The following is a 22,044-nucleotide window of genomic DNA, read 5'->3' as shown; positions in this document are numbered from 1 at the left end:
GGATTAGCTTGGTTTAGAAGTTTCACAGCCAAAACATTTTCTCGTGGTACGAGTCAAGTGAATTCCTTTTCTTACTGTAAGTAGGAACCTCTTGAGTTGTCCTCTTAATTTATTTGAACTGCTGTTTGAGTGAGCTTAAATATTCTGCTGGAATGCTGCACACTGAAAACAGCCTACCTAGACAGCCAATGTAACTTGCTGTAAAAATTCTGTTCCTTCTATTGGTTTTCTTAGAACACACAAACTTAGTGTTCAGGTCTCTGCTTTTAAGGAGCTCTGCTTTTGTTCAGGTCCTTCAGCTGAGTGTAGTTCTCATTGGATCTAATGGAGATAAATGCACAAGTGAGAGTTCTCTGACAGCCCTTGCTTTAGTCACAATAAATCAAATTAAGGACTACAAATCTTATATGGAATTTCCAGATGGATTTATCAGTAAAAATGCTTTTTATGAAATTGCACCCTATAGCAATGCAAGTCAGAAGTTACTGGTGTTAAGAAAAAGAGTACTTGATCCTGTAGATGACCTTCTTCCTGTATTTCTTCAGTCAGTGATCCATCCTGCACCCGTTGTCGACCCCTGACTCCAGAAGGCAAGCAGAGACCACAGGGTGAAGACTTCATGGCCTTTTTGCCAATGTTCCTGTCAGACAACCCTAATCCTAAATGTGGAAAAGGGTAAGAGCCTTATTCTATAGACCCTGCTTAGACCAATGTGTCAAAGATATTTGCTCTGGATTTCGTCTTCAGGTTTGATATCTAATGTCCTCCTAAAAGCCATACAAACATTGACATCTCACCAGTTCTGTACTATTTTCTGGAAAAACCAAACACATCATCAACTAAATGAAACAGCAGCTTTCCCCTGTACAAAGAGAGACGATGTCTGTGGTCAGTCTGTTCTAGAATATTCTGTGCAATCTTGAAATGTATTGTGCTCTGAAGCTTTTATAGTTTTGGAAACTGCTGGAAACAACTACCAGCTGTTAGCCCTCTAAAGGGCACCTCCAAGAGAGCTGAAGAGGGACTTTGTACAAGGGGATGTAGTGGTTAACAAGGAGGCATGGTTTTAAAATGAGAGAGTAGGTTTAGATTAGATGTTAGGAAGAAATATTTTACTCTGAGGGCCGTGAGGCACTGAAACAAATGGCCCAGAAAAGCTGTGCCCCATCCCTGGAAGTGTTCAAGGCCAGGTGTGATGTGAGCAATTGTAGTCTAGTGGAAAGTGTTCCTGCGCATGGCAGAGGTGGAACTAGAGGATCTTTATGCTCCCTTCCAACTCAAACCATTCTATGATTCCATAAGATGATATGTTATTAAAGCTAATAAATTTGAATGGTGCTGACATCTGACATGTACCTGTTTTTATAGAGGACACGCTGCATATTACTCTGCTGTCAACTTTATAAACAACAAAACTGAGGTTGGAGCCACTTACTTTATGACTTACCATACTGTACTGAAAACATCATCTGATTTTATTGATGCTATGAGGAAAGCTCGGATTATAGCAGACAATATTACTGAAACCATGGGCATCAAAGAGAAGAACTACCGAGTGTTTCCATACAGGTATGGTTAGATCTTTCTTGCCTTGGTGGCAAATACTTGGAATAATGCAGAAAAGGTACTGGCTAATAACATTAGAAACCTGAGTTTTGTCTAACAGAAGGTAATGCAGACTTGTGGATTTCTAGTAAAACTAGGAAGATAAAATTTATATCCATAGCACTGGTCTCTTTCGACTGTCATTGATAACTAACTTAAATCCTTAATTACAAAGGTAGATCTGACTCAGCTTTGGGCCATTTCCTAGCTTTCATAGTAGGGTTTAATAGTTCAAACATAAGCAGATATGTTGACGTGGGTGGTTGCAAGCTGTGATGTGAATGTATTGACTTCAAATAAGTTATTTAAATGTAAAGCAAATGCAGCAGCAATGTCAAGTATAGGACACTCTAAAATTGAGTTAGACTTGACATTTGTACATCTGCAATACTGATCTCTGCATCAAAGAATTCTACCTGTACTTATGGTCCATCTGCATTAGCTCTTGCAGATATCACAATGGATCTGAGCATCTACCTTCTGGTATTTACTGTAGCTGCTTATATTGAAATATGGGAATTACACTGATTTCAAGACCATGATCTCATTTGTTTGACTTGTCAGGGAGGAATTAACTCCTACAGAATGCTGGCTGTTACATGACATTCCACTGATACAAGGAAGCCAGGTTCTGTTGGTGACTTCTGTCAGGGGCAGCTACTTTATCCTTAGCACAAAAGCTAATCTAATATTAGCATATGAAAGGGACGATGGCTGATGGCAACATCTCTTTTTTCTACAGTGTGTTTTATGTCTTCTATGAACAATACTTGACAATTGTGCACGATGCTATCTTTAACCTCTGCATCTCTTTGGGATCAATATTTCTGGTGACAACTGTGCTTCTTGGTTTTGAAGTATGGGCTGCTGTTGTGGTTTCAATAACTATTGCTATGATAATCGTCAACATGTTTGGAGTGATGTGGCTCTGGGGCATCAGCTTGAATGCAGTTTCATTAGTAAATCTTGTCATGGTAAGTCAACAAGGCCTCTCTTTGCTTCTGTTTCCAAGCTTTGAACAGTTCTGTGTGCTACATATATACTTGTGATACTCAGCAATATTCTACTAAACTTTGGCAGGCCTTTGAACAGTAGTGGAACTATCTTAACACATCTAGAAAAAGAGAAAACAAGTTCATTCTGATAACTAGTCCCCATACTAGTAAGATACAGCAATTGAACTGAAGTTATACTGCATCTGGTGGAGGTTACTCTTGTTTTACAGCAACAGCTGCATTGCTGCTCCACATCAGCACAGGTGGCTCATGCTGAAGGGGAGAATGCATAGGTTTGTCTTAAGGCTTCTGGTGTATTTATGTTCAACAGAGTAGATCTGGGATGTGCTAGCACAAGTATTTTTCCTGCATAAATGGATGAAATAATTTGGGCAGAAGGAGCCTTGGTAAAGCATTCCAGAGCTAGGTCCAGCAAGCAGCTGTTGGTTGCTTGGGCATACTGTCTTCTCTAGAGGTTTGTGGATCTGAGGATTAGTGTAGACTTGGCCAACGTTACAGTTAGTAGATAGAATTGCTTGAACATACAACTAAGATTAGCCAAGTGTTCAGTTAGTTGTAAATGACTGATCAGCTGAATTGTCATGGTATCAAATCAGGATGTATATTCACTGTTATTCTAAAGCAATGTTATTGCAGCTAATAGTTGTAAACTGATTCTAATGTTCAGTGTTTACTGCATGCACTGCATCAAAGCTAGCTTGCTTCAGCCTCAGGAAACCTGACCTCTCCAACAATCTCATGTTCCACTTCCTGTTTGTCTGTTACTAGACTGGTTGTAAAACACCATACAGTGCCCGCAACAGCCTCTGGGAAGCAACATTAAGCTTGTAACTTCCCATGGTACTTTACCCCTGGGGACTGGTGACAGCTGCTAGGAATGTTTCTAGTCCATCCAGAATTCTGAGTAGAGACCTTGCCATCAAAGTGCTGATCTAACTGATGTTTTCACATGTTTCCTTTCACTCTCCAGAGCTGTGGTATCGCTGTGGAATTCTGCAGTCATGTGACAAGGGCGTTCACCATCAGTACCAAGGGCAGTAGAGTGCAGCGTGCAGAAGAAGCTCTGTCTCACATGGGCAGCTCAGTGAGTACCTGCTGGATGGGGAGGGGAAAACAAGTGGCCAAGTGACAGCCTTACTATTTTAAAAAATGTTATAGGTGACAGTCTTAAGTCATGAAGATTTCCTTGCTTTTCGTTTTGGAATGCTTAAAGCTCTTAAGGTCAACATAGGCTTCTTCTAGTAATAGGGGTGATGAAGACTCATTTTTAATCTGATGTTACTACTACCTAATAATAGAGGAGAGCTAAATGTTTTAGCTGAACTAGTAGTTTGGATAAACCTCAAATTGTCCCATTAAAACTCAGGTGTTTCTCTTCCAGATAGTCAGAGGTGACGAGGAAAGGTGGTTGTGAATATGGGATGCAGTTGGAGTTTGTAGAGAACAAGCAGGTCTCAGTGTTTAGGCAGTACTGTCGTGTCTCTTAAAGACTAAGTGACTTGTATGGGGTTGGAATTGATAGTTCTTGTGATATGTGTACCACACCCAGGTAAAGAACTTCACTGGAATGTGTTAAATTAAGTAATGATTTTCACTTGTATCTGCCTGAAGCAAAAATTAATTAGGTGGCTGCACAGATCAGAGTGGATTTTTAATTGTACTGAGCCTCTCCTGTGGGACCAAAAAGATGAATTCTTCTCCTAAGTGCATCTTGATTTGGTTCTATACTGGTAGGGCATGAGGTATACTGCATATAGGAGCCTTAGATTACACAAATGCTAAATACTGGAAGGGAACTGATTACCTAAACCCCTGCTTATAACTTAAACACTTTTTTTATTGACAGGTTTTCAGTGGTATCACGCTGACCAAATTTGGAGGAATTGTAGTATTGGCTTTTTCCAAATCTCAAATCTTCAAGATATTCTACTTCAGGATGTATCTAGCTATGGTTGTGCTGGGAGCAACACATGGACTGATATTTCTTCCAGTTCTGCTTAGTTACATAGGTAAGATGTGACAGTCTACTCTATACCACACTTCAAACAAAAGTAGCTGTTTGTGGGCTTTCCATGACATGGAAAGGTTTGCAGAGATGAAAAGCAGCACTTGAATGTGCCTCTCTCATCCAAGTGATGCATCCTTTGGAAAGCAAAGGCTGACCAGTGGCACTGCAGGCTCACTCTTGTGGGCTTGCTGAACTGAAGCAAGCATAGCCTGGCCCATGGTTACACTGTTCTGTGCTTTGTGAAGGTGGCTGCTGGGCCCCTGTGGCCCCAGAAAGCAGCATGATTAGCATGTTCCAGCTGTGGCCAGGGTGATGGGTGGAAGCAACCAACTTCCTGTTGAGTCACTGTTCCTGCATTTGCAAAAACAATCTTGCCTTGCAGAGAGGATGGTCTAAGCACTGTCTTCTTGAATTTGAAAATGCATGTGTACAGTATAGTCCCTAGTGGTAGACTTAAACTGAGCCTTATTTAATGGCCTTAAGACCAATGGGGATTTATCTGTCTTTGTTGGGGCTGACAGCTATTAACAGCTGAGAAGAAGCATGTTTCTGAACGTTAAGCTGGCTCTAGACAGTAAGATCATGCATGCTTCCTGATGACTGATAGCTGAAATGTGGAGCCTTTGGATAACTGTGTTCTCTCTCTCAGGCCCATCAGTAAATAAAGCTAAAACTCGTGCTGCACAAGAGAGGACCAGAGGTACAGAACGGGAGAGACTCCTCTACTTCTAGTTTTTAACAGTGTTCAGTGGACTGCCTGAACTGTGGCTTAGGCACAGCTCCTAAGAACTGAAGTGCAGCAATGTTCTATGACTATCACACTGTAACCACCACAGACTTGACTCCTGCACAGATTCAACTAGAAGATACCAGCTGCAGCTTTAAACTCAGGAAATGCTAAGTGTGGCTCAAGTAACAGTATTACTAAAACTAGATGTGTTAATAAGATTACTAAAACACTTCTGTTTTCAAGAGGTTGCATCTTTTTCCTCCAAAAACCTAAACCAGCTGTAGTAAGAGTTGAATAGCATTTTGTCAATGGAATTGAGGTGATGTGTATGAGAATGGACTGCTAAACCACTGACACTAATTTTAAATGCAGGTCAATGCAATTTTTGTCTCTATTTTTAGGGGGAAGCCATCACAAGTTGTAATATTTTTAGTACTATTTGCCAAAATGTCTTGTATATACTTTATTATAAAATAGCAATTTTGTAGTTCAAAAATCTACTTAAATGCAATAAATTAAGTTTATACATTTCAGTGGAAGAGTCTTTCAGAATGTTGTGGGTTTCATGAGAGCTTGTTCTCCAAAAACTTGTTTGAAGAAGGTGACGTGTTCTTCACAGTGCTCACCTAAGGGAGACAAAATAAAAGTTCATGTTCACTTTACAAGTCAGAAACCAAGAACCAAGATTGTGTAGTTTCACTTAATTTCATTTATTAGTATTAATTATTTTCTTTAATGTGTTTGAATACCAAAGTTGAACAAACAGAAGACATTGAAATACTGAGGCATTTCCAGTCCTGTGACTGGTTTCCTCAAGGTGAAGCAAATGTTTGATCTAGTTCATGTATCTAACCAGCTTCACAGCTATGAGAGCTCTTCACTGTCAAGACAGAAGAGTATGGGATGGGATTCTGTGCCTACAGAATGTCTGGTGATAATGAACGTGTTGCTGGTGCAGTTTGTCTTGGCTTTTAAAGGAAGAACTGTAGCATAAAACAGGCCTTAGGTTTTTTTTAATTCATGGAAATAGACAATTGAACTCAAAGGCTTCCCAACTTGGTTGCTGACTTCAGGAGAAAGCAGTAATTGGAGATAATGGCTCTGCTAAGCTAAGCAGTGAGAGCAACTGCAAGTCAAACAGGTTCATCTGCAAGTTTAGCTCAGCCTCTTTACTCCTGGGTACAGCAGACAAAGGAGTAAGACAATCTAATTTGGAACTGTGCTTAAAGGTGAGTATAAAATATAGGCCAAAATGTGCCAAGAGTTTTATCACCTAATACAGACTCAACTGGATTGGAAGTGAAAGAAGTCTTAGCCGTGTTTCCACAACTGTGTATCTTGGTCAAGCTACTTACTGCTTACCTGGAGTGAAGCTGGGGTTTCCTCGTAACCGCTGGTTTCTCTGCTCAAAGAACCGGAATATGGTGTAGAAAAGCATCTCATCCTCTGCTTGTTTCGCCGCATCGAGGAATTTGCGGGCTGAAATGCTGTCGTGTCCCCCAATACCCCTGATGAATCTCAAGGCAGCCAAAACTTGGTGTTTGGATAACAGAACTTCCACTATTTCATCATTTGCTGTGGAAAGTCTCTGTGAAGTCAATCATAGCTGTAAGACAATGCCTCTAATGCATGCAAATGATTGATGCTAGTTAATGACATCAAGCCTGGTCAGGAAAGCTGTTTGACCAGTCTAACCCACATGTGACAGGGAGTTACTGGAGTCAGAAATGCTTACTTTTAACATGTCCAGCGAGAGCTGATGTGCAGGAGGGTAAATGCTTTCCAGGGACAGCAGCAGACAAGCCTAGGGCAAAAGTAGAAATACCCTTAAAATTCTGAAGAGTTCCCATCTCCCTCACCAGCTTATTGGAGCTACTTGTCTTACATACCAAGGGCTTTGAGTCACTGAGCACATGGTACTGCAGAAACTGATGGAGCATGTAGAACAAGTTGTGTTGAACAAGGGTTTTGATGACCAGCTCATACAAGTAATGCTGTGAATGTAGGAAGAAGACAATCAAAGGTATGTCTCTGTATATTTTTCCAATCTAGAAGTCAAGATTGTGTAGAACTTACACATGTGACCAAGACTGGACTAAAACTGCATGTAATTTCATGGAGTGGGGCATAAGTGATTTACCTGAACTGCAATCTGGAACTGGTTGAGAGAGCGAATGTATTCCATCAAGACAGCTATAGTGAACTTGTGAGGAGCTTCCTGGACAAAGAAGAAAGTGTGAGGTAGAACTTGCATAGCTTCCCCGTTAACCCCATAAGAATAGGCATCAAAATACCCTAATCCTGACAAAACTTCTGCTGCCAATTTCAAGCCATCAACTTAGCTGGCTGATCTGAGACTGCTGCCAAATTAGCCCTTAGCCCTTAAAATCAACTTACCTTCTTCTCTGTAAAAACAGATAAAACGTGTGTGTACATATCAGACTGATCAATAACTGCTTGAGTGCGGACAGGACGTTTTAGGAGTGGATTACTTCTACTCAGGCCTGTTTCTACCACCTAGGAGAAAAAAAAAGTCTTTTTAAAAGAAAACAGTTCCAAGTCAGTCTCAGTTGTACAAAATGTTTCCTGTTTCAAATGCATAAACTTGTTGTGTTAACAAGGAAATTCATATCTGTGGTCATATTATGTTAGAGGCATCCTGTTCAGTGGGGTTTTCATATTAAATTTAAAACTGCTTTTTAAAAGTTATATAAATACAGCTGCTTTTATATACCCTAAAGCCAGGAGATGAATCTAACTTCACTGACACAGGCCCTCAGGCTTAAAAGAGTTTTGAGTATGTGACTGTACTCTGAGTTAGTGCTTGAATTTGGTACTTTAACAGAAGTGGCTGAGATCTATCAGGACAGCCTGTTATGATATAGTATGCAGTGAAATCAGTGCTCTGAAAACCAAGGTAGTAGTTATCGATTCAGAGTTGCTTTTTCAGCTTCTACCTTCTCTCTGCTTTCAAGCACCTGGGTGTGTTAACTCATCACTCTGGAGCTAAGCTATGCAGCACCTGCCACACAAGTGTCAAGTGGGGGTCTTAATTGTTTTCCACTTAATCCATTTTACTTGTGAGCCTGGGCAGTCAGGCCGTTTTGGGGCAAGCTCAAATTCCCTAAGTAGAAAGGAGCATCCCTTTACCTTAATGCCACCTGAAAAGCAAACAGCATTGTTTTGTCTCTGTAAGCTGCTATAGCTAACATGGTTTACCATCGTATAGCTTTGCTCAGCTTCCAAGTACTTCTTATATTCATGATTCAATTTGTCAAAAACAGTTGCAATCACAGACAGCGATCCTCTTTCTGGCTCACTGAGCACTGAAAGATAAAAATAAAGAACTATGAGGAGAAATAACCAGGCACCTGAATTGTTGCCTTTTTCAAAAGGTGGTCTCTATTCTCTACCTAATTTTTAAGAAACACTTTCAATCATGTCAGGTGTATTTGAATTGGAGGGAAAGTTGAATTTTTAATGCAGTTAAATTCCTTCAGAATAGTGACTGAGGTTAGTTGAGGCAAATGATATCCTAAGGACCAAGGCAGCTTCAGAGGTAATCTCAAATCTAAGAACAGCTAAGCTAACTTGGGTGAGTATTTATGAATAAGAGGTATTGTACTTTCAAGATACAGAAAACACACTCGAACTTACTTTGAGAGCATACAGACAGGATAACCATTTTGCATTCTTTTCTTTGGAGAAGGAAATCCATTAGTTTTCCTTTATCTAGCAAGAGGTTAACTACAGGTTCAAGTTTCACCTGAAGACTCCAGAGGTAACCTTGATTTGAAAGAGTAAAGAAAGTGAATTGCCTCGTACAGTACAGCCTAGACATACCAAACCTTTTCCACTCTTAAACTAAAACACATGGAAATTGTTTATTTGTCTTTCTAAGCCTACATTTTAGAACAGCATTACCCTTGAAAAGTTGTAGCAGAGATACTTAATCCTATTATCACTATCAAGAGCAATCAACTCAGCAGATGTACCTAATAAGTCACTCTCAGTTTTAAGCTGCTTTGTGCACTGAAACTGTAAACTACCCATCCTGATGCTGAATACTGTAGAGTCCAAGAGCTCACCACTTACCTTCACTTGCACTGATGATAATATCAGGTTGAAAGACAATCCACGAAGAAGAATCTAAATGTTAAGGTTTTAACATCTATATTAAGATTGATGCTAAACTGTTTCTTCTGAATTTACAGTACTGTAGAGAAGCAGATCCCATTAACATACTTTCATTTACTGTCACTTCTGAGGTTTTGAAACAGATTCTTGGAATGCTACCTTCAATTTTATGGTGTACCTATTCAATAATTTATACACATCTCAAATAATCAGGAAATGTGGTATTATACTAGACATCAGTATTTACAACTCTATGAAAGCAGCATGAGGCTATTATGAAACATATTATTATTTGGAAGTATATGTGCATAATCAGCTAAAATTGCTCTGTTAAGGAGTCAAGGTAACAAATGTTACCTTTCTTCCCTGTTTGATACATAGACTGAGGTTCTTACTTTTTGAGAGGATTTAAAGGATACAGAGTTTACACGGAACAGGAGCCTGACTTGTCACAGAAGCTGGGCCTGCAGGAAAAAAATAACATCAGGTGAGGTATAGTAGTACTCTGGCAGCTCTCCTATACCAAGTATTTTATACCAAAAAGGTAAGTATGGATTGTAACACTGTAGCATGCAGTCAAAAAGAAAGATCCATTTGTGTAGCCAGATCTACAAAGAAAATCTGACACTAAGATGGCAAACAAATCCTTCAAAACTTGATTTTCACCCAAGTGAAATAATGTATGCAGAAATATTCCAGGTCTAGTACTGTAATTCTAAATACGCAGCCTCCATTTGCTTTACTTAAACGTACACTCTTTAAAAGGAAGAATGGTTTTTCAGTTCTGATCCTAACCTTTGTTTAATACAAATCTCCATCTGCAGATTTATCACACTTGCTATCAGATGTTAGAGCTTTTAATGTGCAATCTTCTTGTATAGAAGCCTCTTTCTCTTCTACAAAGAGAACCTCACTGCTCTCTCACCTGCTAGTGAAACTATGCTCAGGCTATTTCTATATTCCCAGCTTGGGGGTAACTGCAAAACAGAAAGGCAATTCATGAAGAATCTAAGTTTTTAAGTCCTAACACTGATTGTAGCATTACTTCTAAACTGGTCCCAAACTTGATTCTGAGCTTGTATTGTCTTTCAGCCTCTAACTTCCTAAATCACATGGTCCTGACAAAAGCCACAAAACCATAAAATGCTTTTGAGCACCCACAAGCTTTGAGAGCCATGGCCAAAAAATTCCCCAAACCCAACACTCTTCAAGTGCAAAAGCAAAGTACTACAGGAAGTATGCAGCTTAAACAGCAACTCTTCTGTAGTTGGCACACATTTGGAACACCAACTTCTGCTCAATTGCTTCTTACCTGCTTCCTTCCTCACCCTCTCAAATATGTATAACTGAAGTGTTAGTAACCAGCTTCCTAAACCCTGAAGCACTCCTGCATGTGAGCTGTTGCATTTAAGTACCCTTGCTAAGTGTTAGGTTATTCATTATATAGTGGTTCTACCTGCTACAGGTATTTGATAGGGTTGTATTGATCGAGGTGGAAGTACAAACTGATGGATGGTTGTGGACCCATCAAATTCTCCTTTTAGCTTGATGTCAAAGATAACTGAAGTCTGCAATTAAAAAGAGGAAGTTAGTATTGATGAATGTGAATCACCATCCATTTATAAGCATTCAGTCTGCTTTCCAAGTTGTATTCTCTGTTAGAATCATAGAATGGTTTGGGTTGGAAGGGATGTACTGGGGTTGATAACATTTTTCACTGATCAGGCTGCTCAAGGCCCCATCCAACTTGGCTTTGAACTCTTAGTGATGGGACATTTTGTTCCAGGGTCTCACCACCCTCACTGTAAAAAGCTGCACCCCATCTAAATCTATCTGCTTTTGGTCTAAAACCACTGCCCCTAGAACTGTCACTACATGCCCTAAAAAAAAGTCTGAGTCTTTCTTGCACAACATGTGACTTTGACACTGCTTAGTTAAGGATAATAGAAACTCTGAGGAAAGTCATCTATCTTCCTCTGATATCCTTATACTTCTACCAGTCTTGTTCAACTCAAGTCACTAACACTTCTACCAGGGAAAGCAGCTTTGCTTTCAGTGCCAGTGAAACTTCAATTACTGGTGTCTCCCAGAGGCAGTGTGAGAAATGTTTTCTGGGTTTCTACAGTCATAATTACAGCTTGACCAAAACACTGGGGAGGAAGTGCTCTGGGTTAAATGCTAATGTGTAGAATTAACATGAAATACAACTGAAACATCAACTAATCCTCCTAAGAAGAGAACTGCCCCAGTTCTTGAAGTTGTCCAAGAAAAGATAATTCTAGAAGTCCAAGCCTTTTCCCAAGTTAAGAGCGAAGTACCACTTTAGCTTAACCACTGACCAAGCCTTGCTGCTGGGACTACCAGATGCTCAAGAAGGTTTTTGTTCATACACGTTTTTAGAGAGCCAGGTCTTCTGACTAAAGGAGTGTAAGTTTGTGTCACGGAAACATTATCATTCAAATGTTTGTGATATGAGAAGTTTCTCAGGATTAATAATTTAGTGTCCAATTTAACTCTACCTCTTTGTATAATGCCTTAAAAGCCTACACAGTGCAGCATCAATGCAACATAAGAAACTGACAACAAGCAGAAACAGTGTAAGAGAAAGGCAGGCATTACCAGCAGCCCTGAATATATGTTAGTAGCCCATCAAGATAAAAGGATAAATTTGAATCTCTTACAGTGTTATGGTTTTGTTCCTGCAAATACTCTGGCTTTTGGCCAAGCTAAGCCCAAGGAAAAATAATTTCTAAATTAAATTGTTAGGTTACTAAAAGCTGCCCATAACTTCTCAAAGTTACAGCACAACACAATATAAATAAATCAGACCTCAGTATCCTGATGATGTACTACCACCAAGTTATCCACTACATTCAGCGCAAACTTCCCAGTTCTGTTCAGCTTTAAAATATGTGTCTTCTTACAGGAACCCTCTCTATGGAAACAAAGAGAAATGAGAACTGGTCAACAAGCCTGTTTACACTATAAAAGATGTCTTTTTGTCCTGGTTTTGCTGGGAATCAGTTTATTTTCTCCCTAGGAACTGCTACAGTGCTGTATTTTGGATTTAGTATGAGAATAACACTGATAAGGCACTGATGTTTTAGTTGTTGCTAAACAGTGCTTACCCTAAGTCAAGGACTTTTTTGTTTCCCATGCTCTGCCAGCTAGCAGGTGTTCAAGAAGCTGGGAGGGAGCAGGGCCAGGACAGCAGACCTGGGCAAATGAACTGGCCAAAGGAATATTCCATACCCTAGGACATTATGCTTGATGTATAAAGTAGGGGAAGTTGGCCAGGAGGCACAGACCAGTGCTTGGCACAGGCCAGGTAGTGAGCAATTGTTACTGCATCACTCACTTCTCATGGATTTTATTCCCTCCTCCACGTGCTTTTCGTTACTACTATTAGTTTTTACTTTATTTCATTTATTAAACTACTCTTTTTTCAACCTATGAGTTTTACCTTTTTCTGATTCCCCTGCCCCTCCCACCAGGGGTCTGGGGGAGCAGCTGGTGGTACTTAGTTGCCAACTGGGGTTAAACCACAACACTGACACAGATGTAAACTGCAACTAACATTCTTCATTCTGCTCTTACCTGGGTAAGTGATAGAGCACTACTTCTGCTCCTGTACTGTTGGAAGTCCTTGAGTGATGCCTCAAATAGAGAACATAAAGCTGCCCATATCTAACAAGACAACAGGATTAAAGCATTATTTTCAATTAAGAGCTCTACCAGTCTCTTAGAGTCAAACATTTTATCCTAAGAGATGAGATTACCTAAGTCAGGTATTCATTTAATTAAAAGTGAAAGATTAAACAGTTCTTGATAAATCACAATGTATGGCCTATACTCATGCAAGTTAGGCATCTGTGAATGATTCCTCTACCAAAATATCAAATAAAAATTGAAGCATTATCCAAACTTCTGTGGTAATCCAGAACAATTTCACGTAAGACTTCTCCATTTGCTTTCCCTTTCCACCTTGTCCCAAGAGGGCTGTTTAGATGCTTTTTCAAGGCAGTAACTGAAGTGCTTTAAAGCAATAGCACTGCTAAAACAAGAAACAAGTGCAACCATTGCAATGTCTTTGTCTTCCAGCATTCCCAACCTGCCCCACCTTCCAAGAAAGACCTGAAGCATGAGATACGTACATTGTAGCCATAGCAATATCTCTTTCAGAAAGGCTGAGCTTGGATGACTTGGGTGCTGCAGGTAACTCGATTTCAAATTTTGATAGTTTTGACATGGTCCCACTCTGTTAAACAGCAACACAAGAACTGTCACGACCGGAACCAGAAAGGGACGAGCGGCCTTTGCCCAAACGCTGTATCACCAGCGCCCCCACGCGGCGAAGGGAGGTCACGGTCCAAAAAAAAAGGGGTTGTGCCCATTTTCCTAAAAAATCCCCTCAGTGATTTTTAATACACACTTTCGCACTTCAGAAGCTTTATCGTCTTGATTTTATGACTTCAGCTACAAAAATGTTTACATTTTAATTTGTATGCAAATCCCCTGTACAATGGGTCTGGAGATCTCAAACAGCAGTTCTCCTATTTTCTCTCTTCCAGGGAACTGTATGCTCCAACTCCTAAATAACTGCTTCCTGGGAAGGAGAAAATATCACTACTTCCTACCAGTCAGTCTCCTTTAGTTCCTGCGCCGTACTTACAGCATATCCCTTCTCCTGCCCAAGGTTTCTGCTCTTCTCTTCCTCTTTTCTATGGAATTTATATTAAGACAAGTTTTCAGAATTTCCAAAGCTTCTACTGAAATTCACTTCCTATTCTTACTGATTCATCCTTGAGTGTGAAGTGTGAATACTACAGAACTATTTCCTTCACTAGTCTGTTTTCAAGTATTATTACCTGCTGAACACAAGATAAAAATTATTTAGCTTCAAGCTAAAACTTGACACAAAATGTGAAGGAGGGGGAACCATAACCTAAGTTGTTAAAAAGAAAACTGTAAAGCCTAGTAGGTTCCTCCCAGCCACCTAAGGGAACATCATTTTAGGATGCAGTACAGACCCTACACAAGATTAACACAAACTGAGAAACCCATGTGACTAAGACTTTTTAATCTCTTCCCTTAAATTGCCACAGAAATCTTCCTAATCCATTGACAGGAGCAAGAGAAATGCTGTAGCTCTTTTCCTCATTGTCCAGCCTTGTCTGGACACACATCTTTCCAAAGAGCATGTAAGAAACAGTAAATTACCAAATTTTAAGCCATTACCTAGGAGCTACCTTATAGATTTGCTTATTGTCATATGAGGACGTGAACACATGCACCTCTTGGAAGAAAATTAAGCAACAGAATATTTGGATGAAGAAGCAGTTTAGGAAAAAATGAAAATGACAAGTTTGGAACATGTCCCTTTACCTTGAAATAGAATGGCTGCAGGACATTGCCAAGGACAGTGGTTGAAAGAAGGATAACAGAGCTCTCTGGACAATACATGTACCAATTGACATTAATACTCTGATTCTTCAGAAGCTTTAAACTTCGTTTCTCTGGCAGTACCTGGTAACACAAAATATTAGCATTCTATTACCACCATGATTCCTACAGCATAAACAGTAATGCACAGGAGCAAGGAATGTTAAGCAAGAAACAGTAAAGACATTTACCCTGCTAGAATTAAAAATCAGAAACCTGACAATTATAGCCGAGGCCCCACTTTAGTGGAGCTAAGGAAATAATATACATCAAATCCTAATGATGTGTGCTGTGTTTTTCCACTCATCCAGATCTGGTATAAGTTCCGTGCATAGTGGAGAAAATACCTAGCTTGATACAACTAGTGAAGTTTTGTTAAAAAGTTGTTCTTACAATATTCTTGCTGCCTTCACTCCCCAGCTTCCTTATCTTTTATATTTTGAGAAGTAAGTATATAAATAAATTCATTTCAAGGGCTTAAATATCTCTTCTGTAAAAAGACACTTATTTGATTTAGTCCTTTTACCTGCAGGGTTGATATTCATTATCCTTTCAGGTGTTAAATATGTATTTTCACCCACAATCAGCAAGAAATAATGCTGCTTTCTCAGTTACTTTCTTTAGTACTAGTAATTACTAACAGTAATTATGAAAAACATTGTGTCTTAGTTCCAGGACTGAAACTATTGGGAAGTGCACAACTTTTTTTTCTAGGAAGTGTTTCAATATCCCTCATCATGAAGGTTAGAAAGGGTCATTTTTGCATCAGACATTTTTAAAAAACACATGCAAAGGAAATTACACATTACACAGAGGAACCCAATGAGGTCACCACAGGAGAAAGCTGCAAGTTGCAGAAGGGTACTAGGTAGTCAATTATTAGCTCTTTGCCACCTTTTAAGCATTTACACATCTTCCTCAATGCAGATTTGTTTTGCATAAAGGGGATTTCACATTTGATTTAAATACTTATTTCCATACAAGCCAAGAGCATCTCTTATTCTAGAATTCCCAAGACTTAGTTGACTACTCCTTTATACAAGGTCTTAAAACCTGTAAATGATAAATTTGCCCTGCTCTAAATATGTATTCTTCTATAAAAAATGTTTGAATTGCAGTCTGCAAACCAAATGGCAGAAATTGCTTTTTTTGCAGTACACTTTCTCAGTTACAGAGACAAGAAAAAAATTCAAATATGCTGTTATAAATTTACATTTTCAAATCTCTAAGCATGTCCTACAGGAATTATTTGTATTACCTGGTAGAATTCAATTCCTTGATCTGTGATGAAGACAATTTCTGTAGAACTGGTCCAGCAGAATCCTAGAATATTGGCATTCTTTGTCTTTTAACAAACAAGCAAACAAACACTCTTTTACTTGGAAAAATTAACTTTTCAGATAAGCTAATATTACTAAGTGAAGAACATGAGACCAAAGGCAATTTTGGTATCCAGTCTCTGGAGTTAATATTTTTGGCCAAGCAGACACCCAGCATATATCAGTTGCTTTTATAAAGCATTCCCAAACTACATATGAACACAATTTCTGCATGACCTGGATTTTTGGCAGCATGTAAGATTTACAAGTTTATTATACAATCAAATTTTATTTTCACCCTAGATAAAACTAAGTTCCTCTGCTTCAAACTATACTGCCAATTCAACCAGTTCCTGACATGAAAAGCAGGAAGAGATGTTGAGAGAAACTAAAACTAAGTGGAAAAATTTGCCATGACTTCACACAGAATCTACTACTACACTCAGAACTTTCAGTACCATAATGGTTTTGCTAGAATGATTTACTTAAACTCATAGTCCTAAATAATGAAGCAGACAATGTTTGAGCTTTAAAGACTACAGGGATAAAAGGATCTGTGCAAATCAGATGTATAAAAACTTACTTTAGTATTCTACTACCCAAAAATGTAATCTGTTTTAGTTAAAAGTTGGAAAATACCAAACAATGACAATGATACTTGTTTCTGGTAAATAATCATTAAAAATTAGAAGGATTATTAAAAAATAGCAAACATAATATAAAAATTAGTAATAGCTTACTATTACTGTTTAGTGACATTAGGAAAGAATGTCCACATTAACATTTCTGGCACTAATATAATCACTGTTCACTGTTTCTGAATCATAAGCATTTTGCCTCTTCTCTTTACCAAACTTTGACATTTGTTGCCCCCACAGCATTTCTGCTCCCTCTAGGAGACAATTGCATTCACAAGACAGGGAAGTTTTTTCTGGTATTGTTAACCCTTGCTTGTTTACTCAATTTCAATAGACAGTAGTGCCTACATATCTCATTTCCTTGATGCTAGTGTTTTGAAAGTCACCAGCCACACTAACACCAGAGTTTCACTTAAGGATATAAGCTTGGGACATTTAACTCACCTTACATTCCTGTGTATATTCCAGCTGAGGGCTATCTGGAATAAAATTCAAAAAATCCTGCAAAAACACCCATTAAGTGTATTAGCAATTATAAAGCACAGACAAGATACATACATAGATACCAAAGAATAGATATTAGTTTATTTAATTGTTTAGAATGCAATATATATATAGAAGAAAAACTTATGCTCCACCTCACCTCTGCCAGAATTTGTTCCCTTTACACTTTTTCTTTACATGATGATACTACCAAGACAACAATGCTGCCCGACCAGCCTCTCAGGATGATGGAGGAATTTTCACTACAGCTGTTGTTAGCCAAAACACTACTCGAACATTTGTCTCAAAGGATTTTACTCTGGAAGTAGAGGATTTCCAGTTCCAGCTCCCTAGGTACAGGGTATAGGTTTCTTACCACACTCTTCAAAGTTCTCTGCACAGCCAGGATCTTGTTCCCCAAGGAAAATTTGATGCACTTCACCTCTCCTTTGTCCTCCATCCTATACAGAAAGAAACAGAAGTTATGGAAATATAATCTAAAATAGTTTCTTAAAGAATATACCCTAAAAAAAGACAATGACAGAGAAAAAAATGTGTAATGCAAATGCTTTTGAATATAGATTATTACTCTTGCCTGATTAATATATTCAAAACCCAGACTGACAGAAAATGGCAGCTCACTCTTCAGAAGTCCTGAACACATCCATCACAGAATCATGGATAAGGTCACACAAATTAGCACCTGAAATCACTGCTCTGAAATGCTCAGCCCTGCTGGTTTGTGATGTGGAACTGGAAGACTCGTGAACTATCCAAACCTGCATCCTCAGTTCTGTGACACCAGCATCCTGCAATCTGCTCCATTACTTCCAGAACTCCTGCTAGCTGACACAAGCCTCCTTGCTTTCCCACTAGGACACAGCCTCTAGAAGAACTTCTGACATTAAAAGGAGAGTGAGGCTGATTTCACACCAGCAAATTAAATTAAAAAGTATTCTTACCAAACATGCATCAGCACAATTGGCAAGAATAAGGGATATAGTTCCTCCAGCATATGTTATTAAGTCAGGCCAAAGAGAGAGACAAATACAAAAATAGTGGAGAAGTTTACTAAGTATTTTCAGCTCCTTCAGGATTGACAAGTGTAATCAAATTAAAAAAGTAAAATAAACCCAGCAACCTTCAGGACAAGTCCTATGCAATATCCAAGAGAACACAATAAACACATCTTGATTACAAATTTCTTCATCCATATTTGGATTGATATGAAATAAAGGAATATATCCTTACATATGCACAGCAGAGTACAAAGAGCCTTAAAAGAGACATATATAAAATAGTTTACTGTTGTCAAATTCTGCAAAAATGTTTCTACAAGAAATAGAAAACACAGAAGAATCCAATTCAGATGAAATAAGGAACAGAATGCTGAGAAACCTCCATCTAGGTTTGGACACTGTGCTTGAATCACAGACATCACTTGCTAAACTGTATCTTTGGATAAGTCACTGCTGCTGTAGGAATCACTCTCATATGTACAGCACCTTTTCATAAAAGACTGTTGTTTAAAAAAGAAGCCACAGCTAATTACTTTTTTTCCCCCAGGAGACCATAGGGAAGGAAAAGCATACCTTCTTAATTGTGAGATTATATCTAAGAACAAAGCAAAATATGATCACAACTACTTGTAACTTTTATGACTGAATTACAGTGGATCAGGTCTAAGCACCATATAATTTGAAGATTGCATCATTCTATCCCAAGATAAAGGTCTCTTACCTGAAGGAAATGGGATTTCTATCCTCCAAACCTTTAACAACAACTCCTGTAGCTCCACCAGACCGAACAGCAAAAACCTACAAAAAAAGTTTTGAACATATATTTAACTCTGTTTTAAAGTCATAACCTTCACCTTCTTCCTCTTCTATATGCCACGCCTTTTAATTCTTTTTACTTGACACAATTTTTGTTATTCTGCAGATCTGCCAGTTCACACTAAGATGATACAAAATTCAAAGTTTACTTAGTCAGATTGCATGGTAAGCAACAGTCTTGTAGGCATATCCTGAACTAGTTAAATCAGAAAAAATCTTTATAAGCCTTTATCTTGGTTTTGTTTCTTTTATATTTTCCTTAGTCATGTACTAGTAAAAGTATCTAAGACATCAGGCCACTGTTTAAAACAAAAATGAACTCATCTTGGGGATTGGGAAGAGATGTAACTCAATTACCCAGAAGCTTGATCCTGTCAGAACCTGTTATTAAATAGGAACAGTTTAAGAGTAACCTGTAGACTTTCATGTACCTAAGGAGCTGCAGCCAACATGCCCTAGCAACTGAGAATTCCTTTAGCCAAACTTCACATATAAGTGTACAAAACCTGCTAGAGATATGACACTTATTGAGCTGGAATAAGATAACAAAAAAAAAAAAAAAGAGTAATGCTGTTACAAACTTTACCTAGCTTGAATAAATAAAGTCAGGCAAATGCCTTATTGGTACTGGTACATGCAGAAGCACTAGGCACACAGATCAGGGCTCAGGGTGACAGGGACAATGCTCTGTAATATCAGCCATGCTGCCAGTCTGCTATGCTCAGGCAGGAGATACAAATGTCAATTTGCAAGCAAATCTACAGCCTTACTAGAATGATAAATACTTAGTTAAACTATTTTTAGTATTATGGAGATAGAAAATGAAGGCAACACTCTCTTAATCTCTGCAAGATGAGAAGATTGCACAGACTGGTGTCTCACATGGAAAACTGTCATTGAAATTCTGGTTACATATGATTCAGAGATACACACTGGGAATCAAATTATTTTAGATAACAAGAAAACACAGAGAAATAAATTTACACTGGAAAATGTGAATCTTTCAAGTGAGCTCTCAACAACCAGTTTCTATGTAGTTACATCACATCTGCACCATGATAAAGTGTCTTCTGACAGGGTATTTCAACTGAGCCTCAAAGATAATGGCATATAAGAAGAAATATTTGGAGAGTAGCCCAGTGGAAAAAGACCTGGAGGTTCTGGATGGCAGCAGCCGAACAAAAGCCAGCGTGTGTCCTGGTGGCCAAGAAACCAATCACACCCTGGCCTGTATCACCAACAGTGTCACCAGCAGGACCAGGGCAGGGATTGTCCCTTGTACTCGGCACTGGTGAGGCCACACCTCAAGTGCTGTGTTCAGTTCTGGGCCCTCAGCTCAGGAAGGACATTGAGGGGCTGGAGCAGAAAAAGGCAACAGAGCTGGGGAAGGGTCTGGAGCAAAAGCCCTATAGGAAGGGCTAGGGGAGCTGGGTTTGTTTAGCCTGGAGAAAAGGAGGCTCAGGGGTGACCTTATTGCTCCTCTGAAAGAAGGCTGTAGCCAGGTGAGGGTTGGCCTCTTCTCCTGGCAACCAGTGATAGAACCAGAAGACATTACCTTAAACTGTGCCAGGGGAGGTTTATGTTAGGCATAAGGAAGAATTTCCTCCCTGAAAGAGTGATTAGACACTGCAATAGACTGCCCAGGGAGCTGGTGGAGTTACCATGCCTGCAGGTGTTTTAAGCAAAGACAGGACGTGACAGCCAGTGCCACGGTCTGGTTGACAAGAAGGAGTCTGGTGAAAGACTGGACTCAATGATCTCAGAGAGCTTTTCCAACCTAAATGATCCTGTAATCATTCTGAACAGAGTGCAACAGCAAGAAACACACCCCAGAAATACTGCTCCCTCTCCAAACATGCCACTGATCATGTCCACACATGGGGTAAAGTATGCCAGCTACACGGGGAAGAAAGCTTGAAGGTTCTGACTGCAGGAATGCCGAGGTCAAAGAACAGCTACAGGAATTAGACAGTGGAATGTATCCACACCTGTGTAAGCCTCACGACAGCCTGGGGATCTTTTAGCTACACTGAGCTGAACTCTCAGGAGCCCATACAGAAATTAAGGAGAACCTGCTTAAAAGCACTAAAGCCAAGAAATGGCCACTTGGGTCTGTGCCACAAGGAAAGCTGTAATTACTTCCTTTTTTTTTTTTTTTTTTTTTAATTAATAGAATGAATTTAAGGAATTGAAAGAGGTGTGAAAAAGTCATGGAAATGAAGCTAACAGCAAAGTGACAAAGTTTGCCAGTCGTGGGGACACTCGGAAAAGAAAGGAAAAGTGATGACCCGGATGAATTCCAGAAAGACCTTACAGCAGTGAGAGTAAGGCAGGTGAAATCCAACCTAATAAATCCGTGAAGGAAAATAAAAAAGGAAAATCTACCGCCTGTAGCACGATGACAGCTCCTGAAGGGGAACACCCGGGCTCATGCCCGGCAGCCGAGGGACGGGAGGAAAGCCAAGGCGGGCAGGGAACCAGGGCACGCCGGCCGGCAGCAGCGGGCCGGGCTGACCCGCACCCCGGCCCCGCAGCCCCGGCCCGCGGCAGGGCCCCGCCGCCCCCACCTGCTTGTTGGCCTCGTCGAAGAACACGCAGTTCACGGGGTTCGCCTTCTCGAAGTGCACGGGCCGCGCGCACAGCGCCAGGTAGCAGCCGCCGCCCTCCGCGCCGCCCCGCGCTCGCCCCTCGCCTTCTTCCCCCGCCGCTCCCGCCGCCGCTCCCGGCGCCCCGTCCTCGGGCGGCCCCGGCGGCTCGCGGCTGATGGCGGCGGCCATGGCCCAGCCCCGCTCCCGCCGCCGCTTCCTGTTTACACTCCCCCGCGCGTGACG

The 22,044-nt window shown here is 39.9% G+C and overlaps 2 protein-coding genes across 3 annotated transcripts in view; one reads left to right on the top strand and one right to left on the bottom strand.

The window, feature by feature from the left end:
* Positions 1-5,892, top strand: part of NPC1 (NPC intracellular cholesterol transporter 1) — a 26,997-nt gene extending 21,105 nt beyond the window's left edge. The window contains exons 20-25 of the mRNA XM_079300779.1: positions 546-675; positions 1,369-1,569; positions 2,348-2,579; positions 3,592-3,705; positions 4,468-4,630; positions 5,279-5,892. Coding sequence (XP_079156905.1) covers positions 546-675; positions 1,369-1,569; positions 2,348-2,579; positions 3,592-3,705; positions 4,468-4,630; positions 5,279-5,361 — 923 coding nt within the window. The 3' untranslated portion in view covers positions 5,362-5,892. The remainder of the gene's footprint in view (positions 1-545; positions 676-1,368; positions 1,570-2,347; positions 2,580-3,591; positions 3,706-4,467; positions 4,631-5,278) is intronic.
* RMC1 (regulator of MON1-CCZ1) lies at positions 5,808-22,044 on the bottom strand. 2 transcript variants are annotated; one of them, XM_079300786.1, is made up of 20 exons: positions 21,781-22,044; positions 19,119-19,195; positions 17,755-17,839; positions 17,340-17,396; positions 16,197-16,283; positions 14,882-15,022; positions 13,651-13,754; positions 13,094-13,183; positions 12,326-12,431; positions 10,953-11,064; positions 9,916-9,960; positions 9,455-9,508; positions 9,017-9,145; positions 8,579-8,685; positions 7,757-7,876; positions 7,500-7,577; positions 7,249-7,353; positions 7,095-7,163; positions 6,722-6,947; positions 5,808-5,985 (listed from the first exon to the last, which is right to left on the bottom strand). In XM_079300786.1, exons 1-20 carry the CDS (start codon positions 21,988-21,990, stop codon positions 5,906-5,908), a joined length of 2,082 nt encoding a protein of 693 aa, XP_079156912.1. In that variant the 5' UTR covers positions 21,991-22,044; the 3' UTR covers positions 5,808-5,905. The 2 variants fall into 2 exon arrangements, with proteins under 2 accessions (XP_079156912.1, XP_079156913.1); XM_079300787.1 differs by having other exon boundaries at positions 17,755-18,466; positions 18,529-19,195; positions 21,781-22,001.

The sequence above is a fragment of the Erithacus rubecula genome (genome assembly GCF_903797595.1).
Source record: "Erithacus rubecula genome assembly, chromosome: 3".
Classification (NCBI taxonomy): Eukaryota; Metazoa; Chordata; class Aves; order Passeriformes; family Muscicapidae; genus Erithacus; species Erithacus rubecula.
The sequence above is the reverse complement of the archived record's forward strand: the minus strand, read 5'-3'. Positions and strand labels throughout refer to the sequence as shown.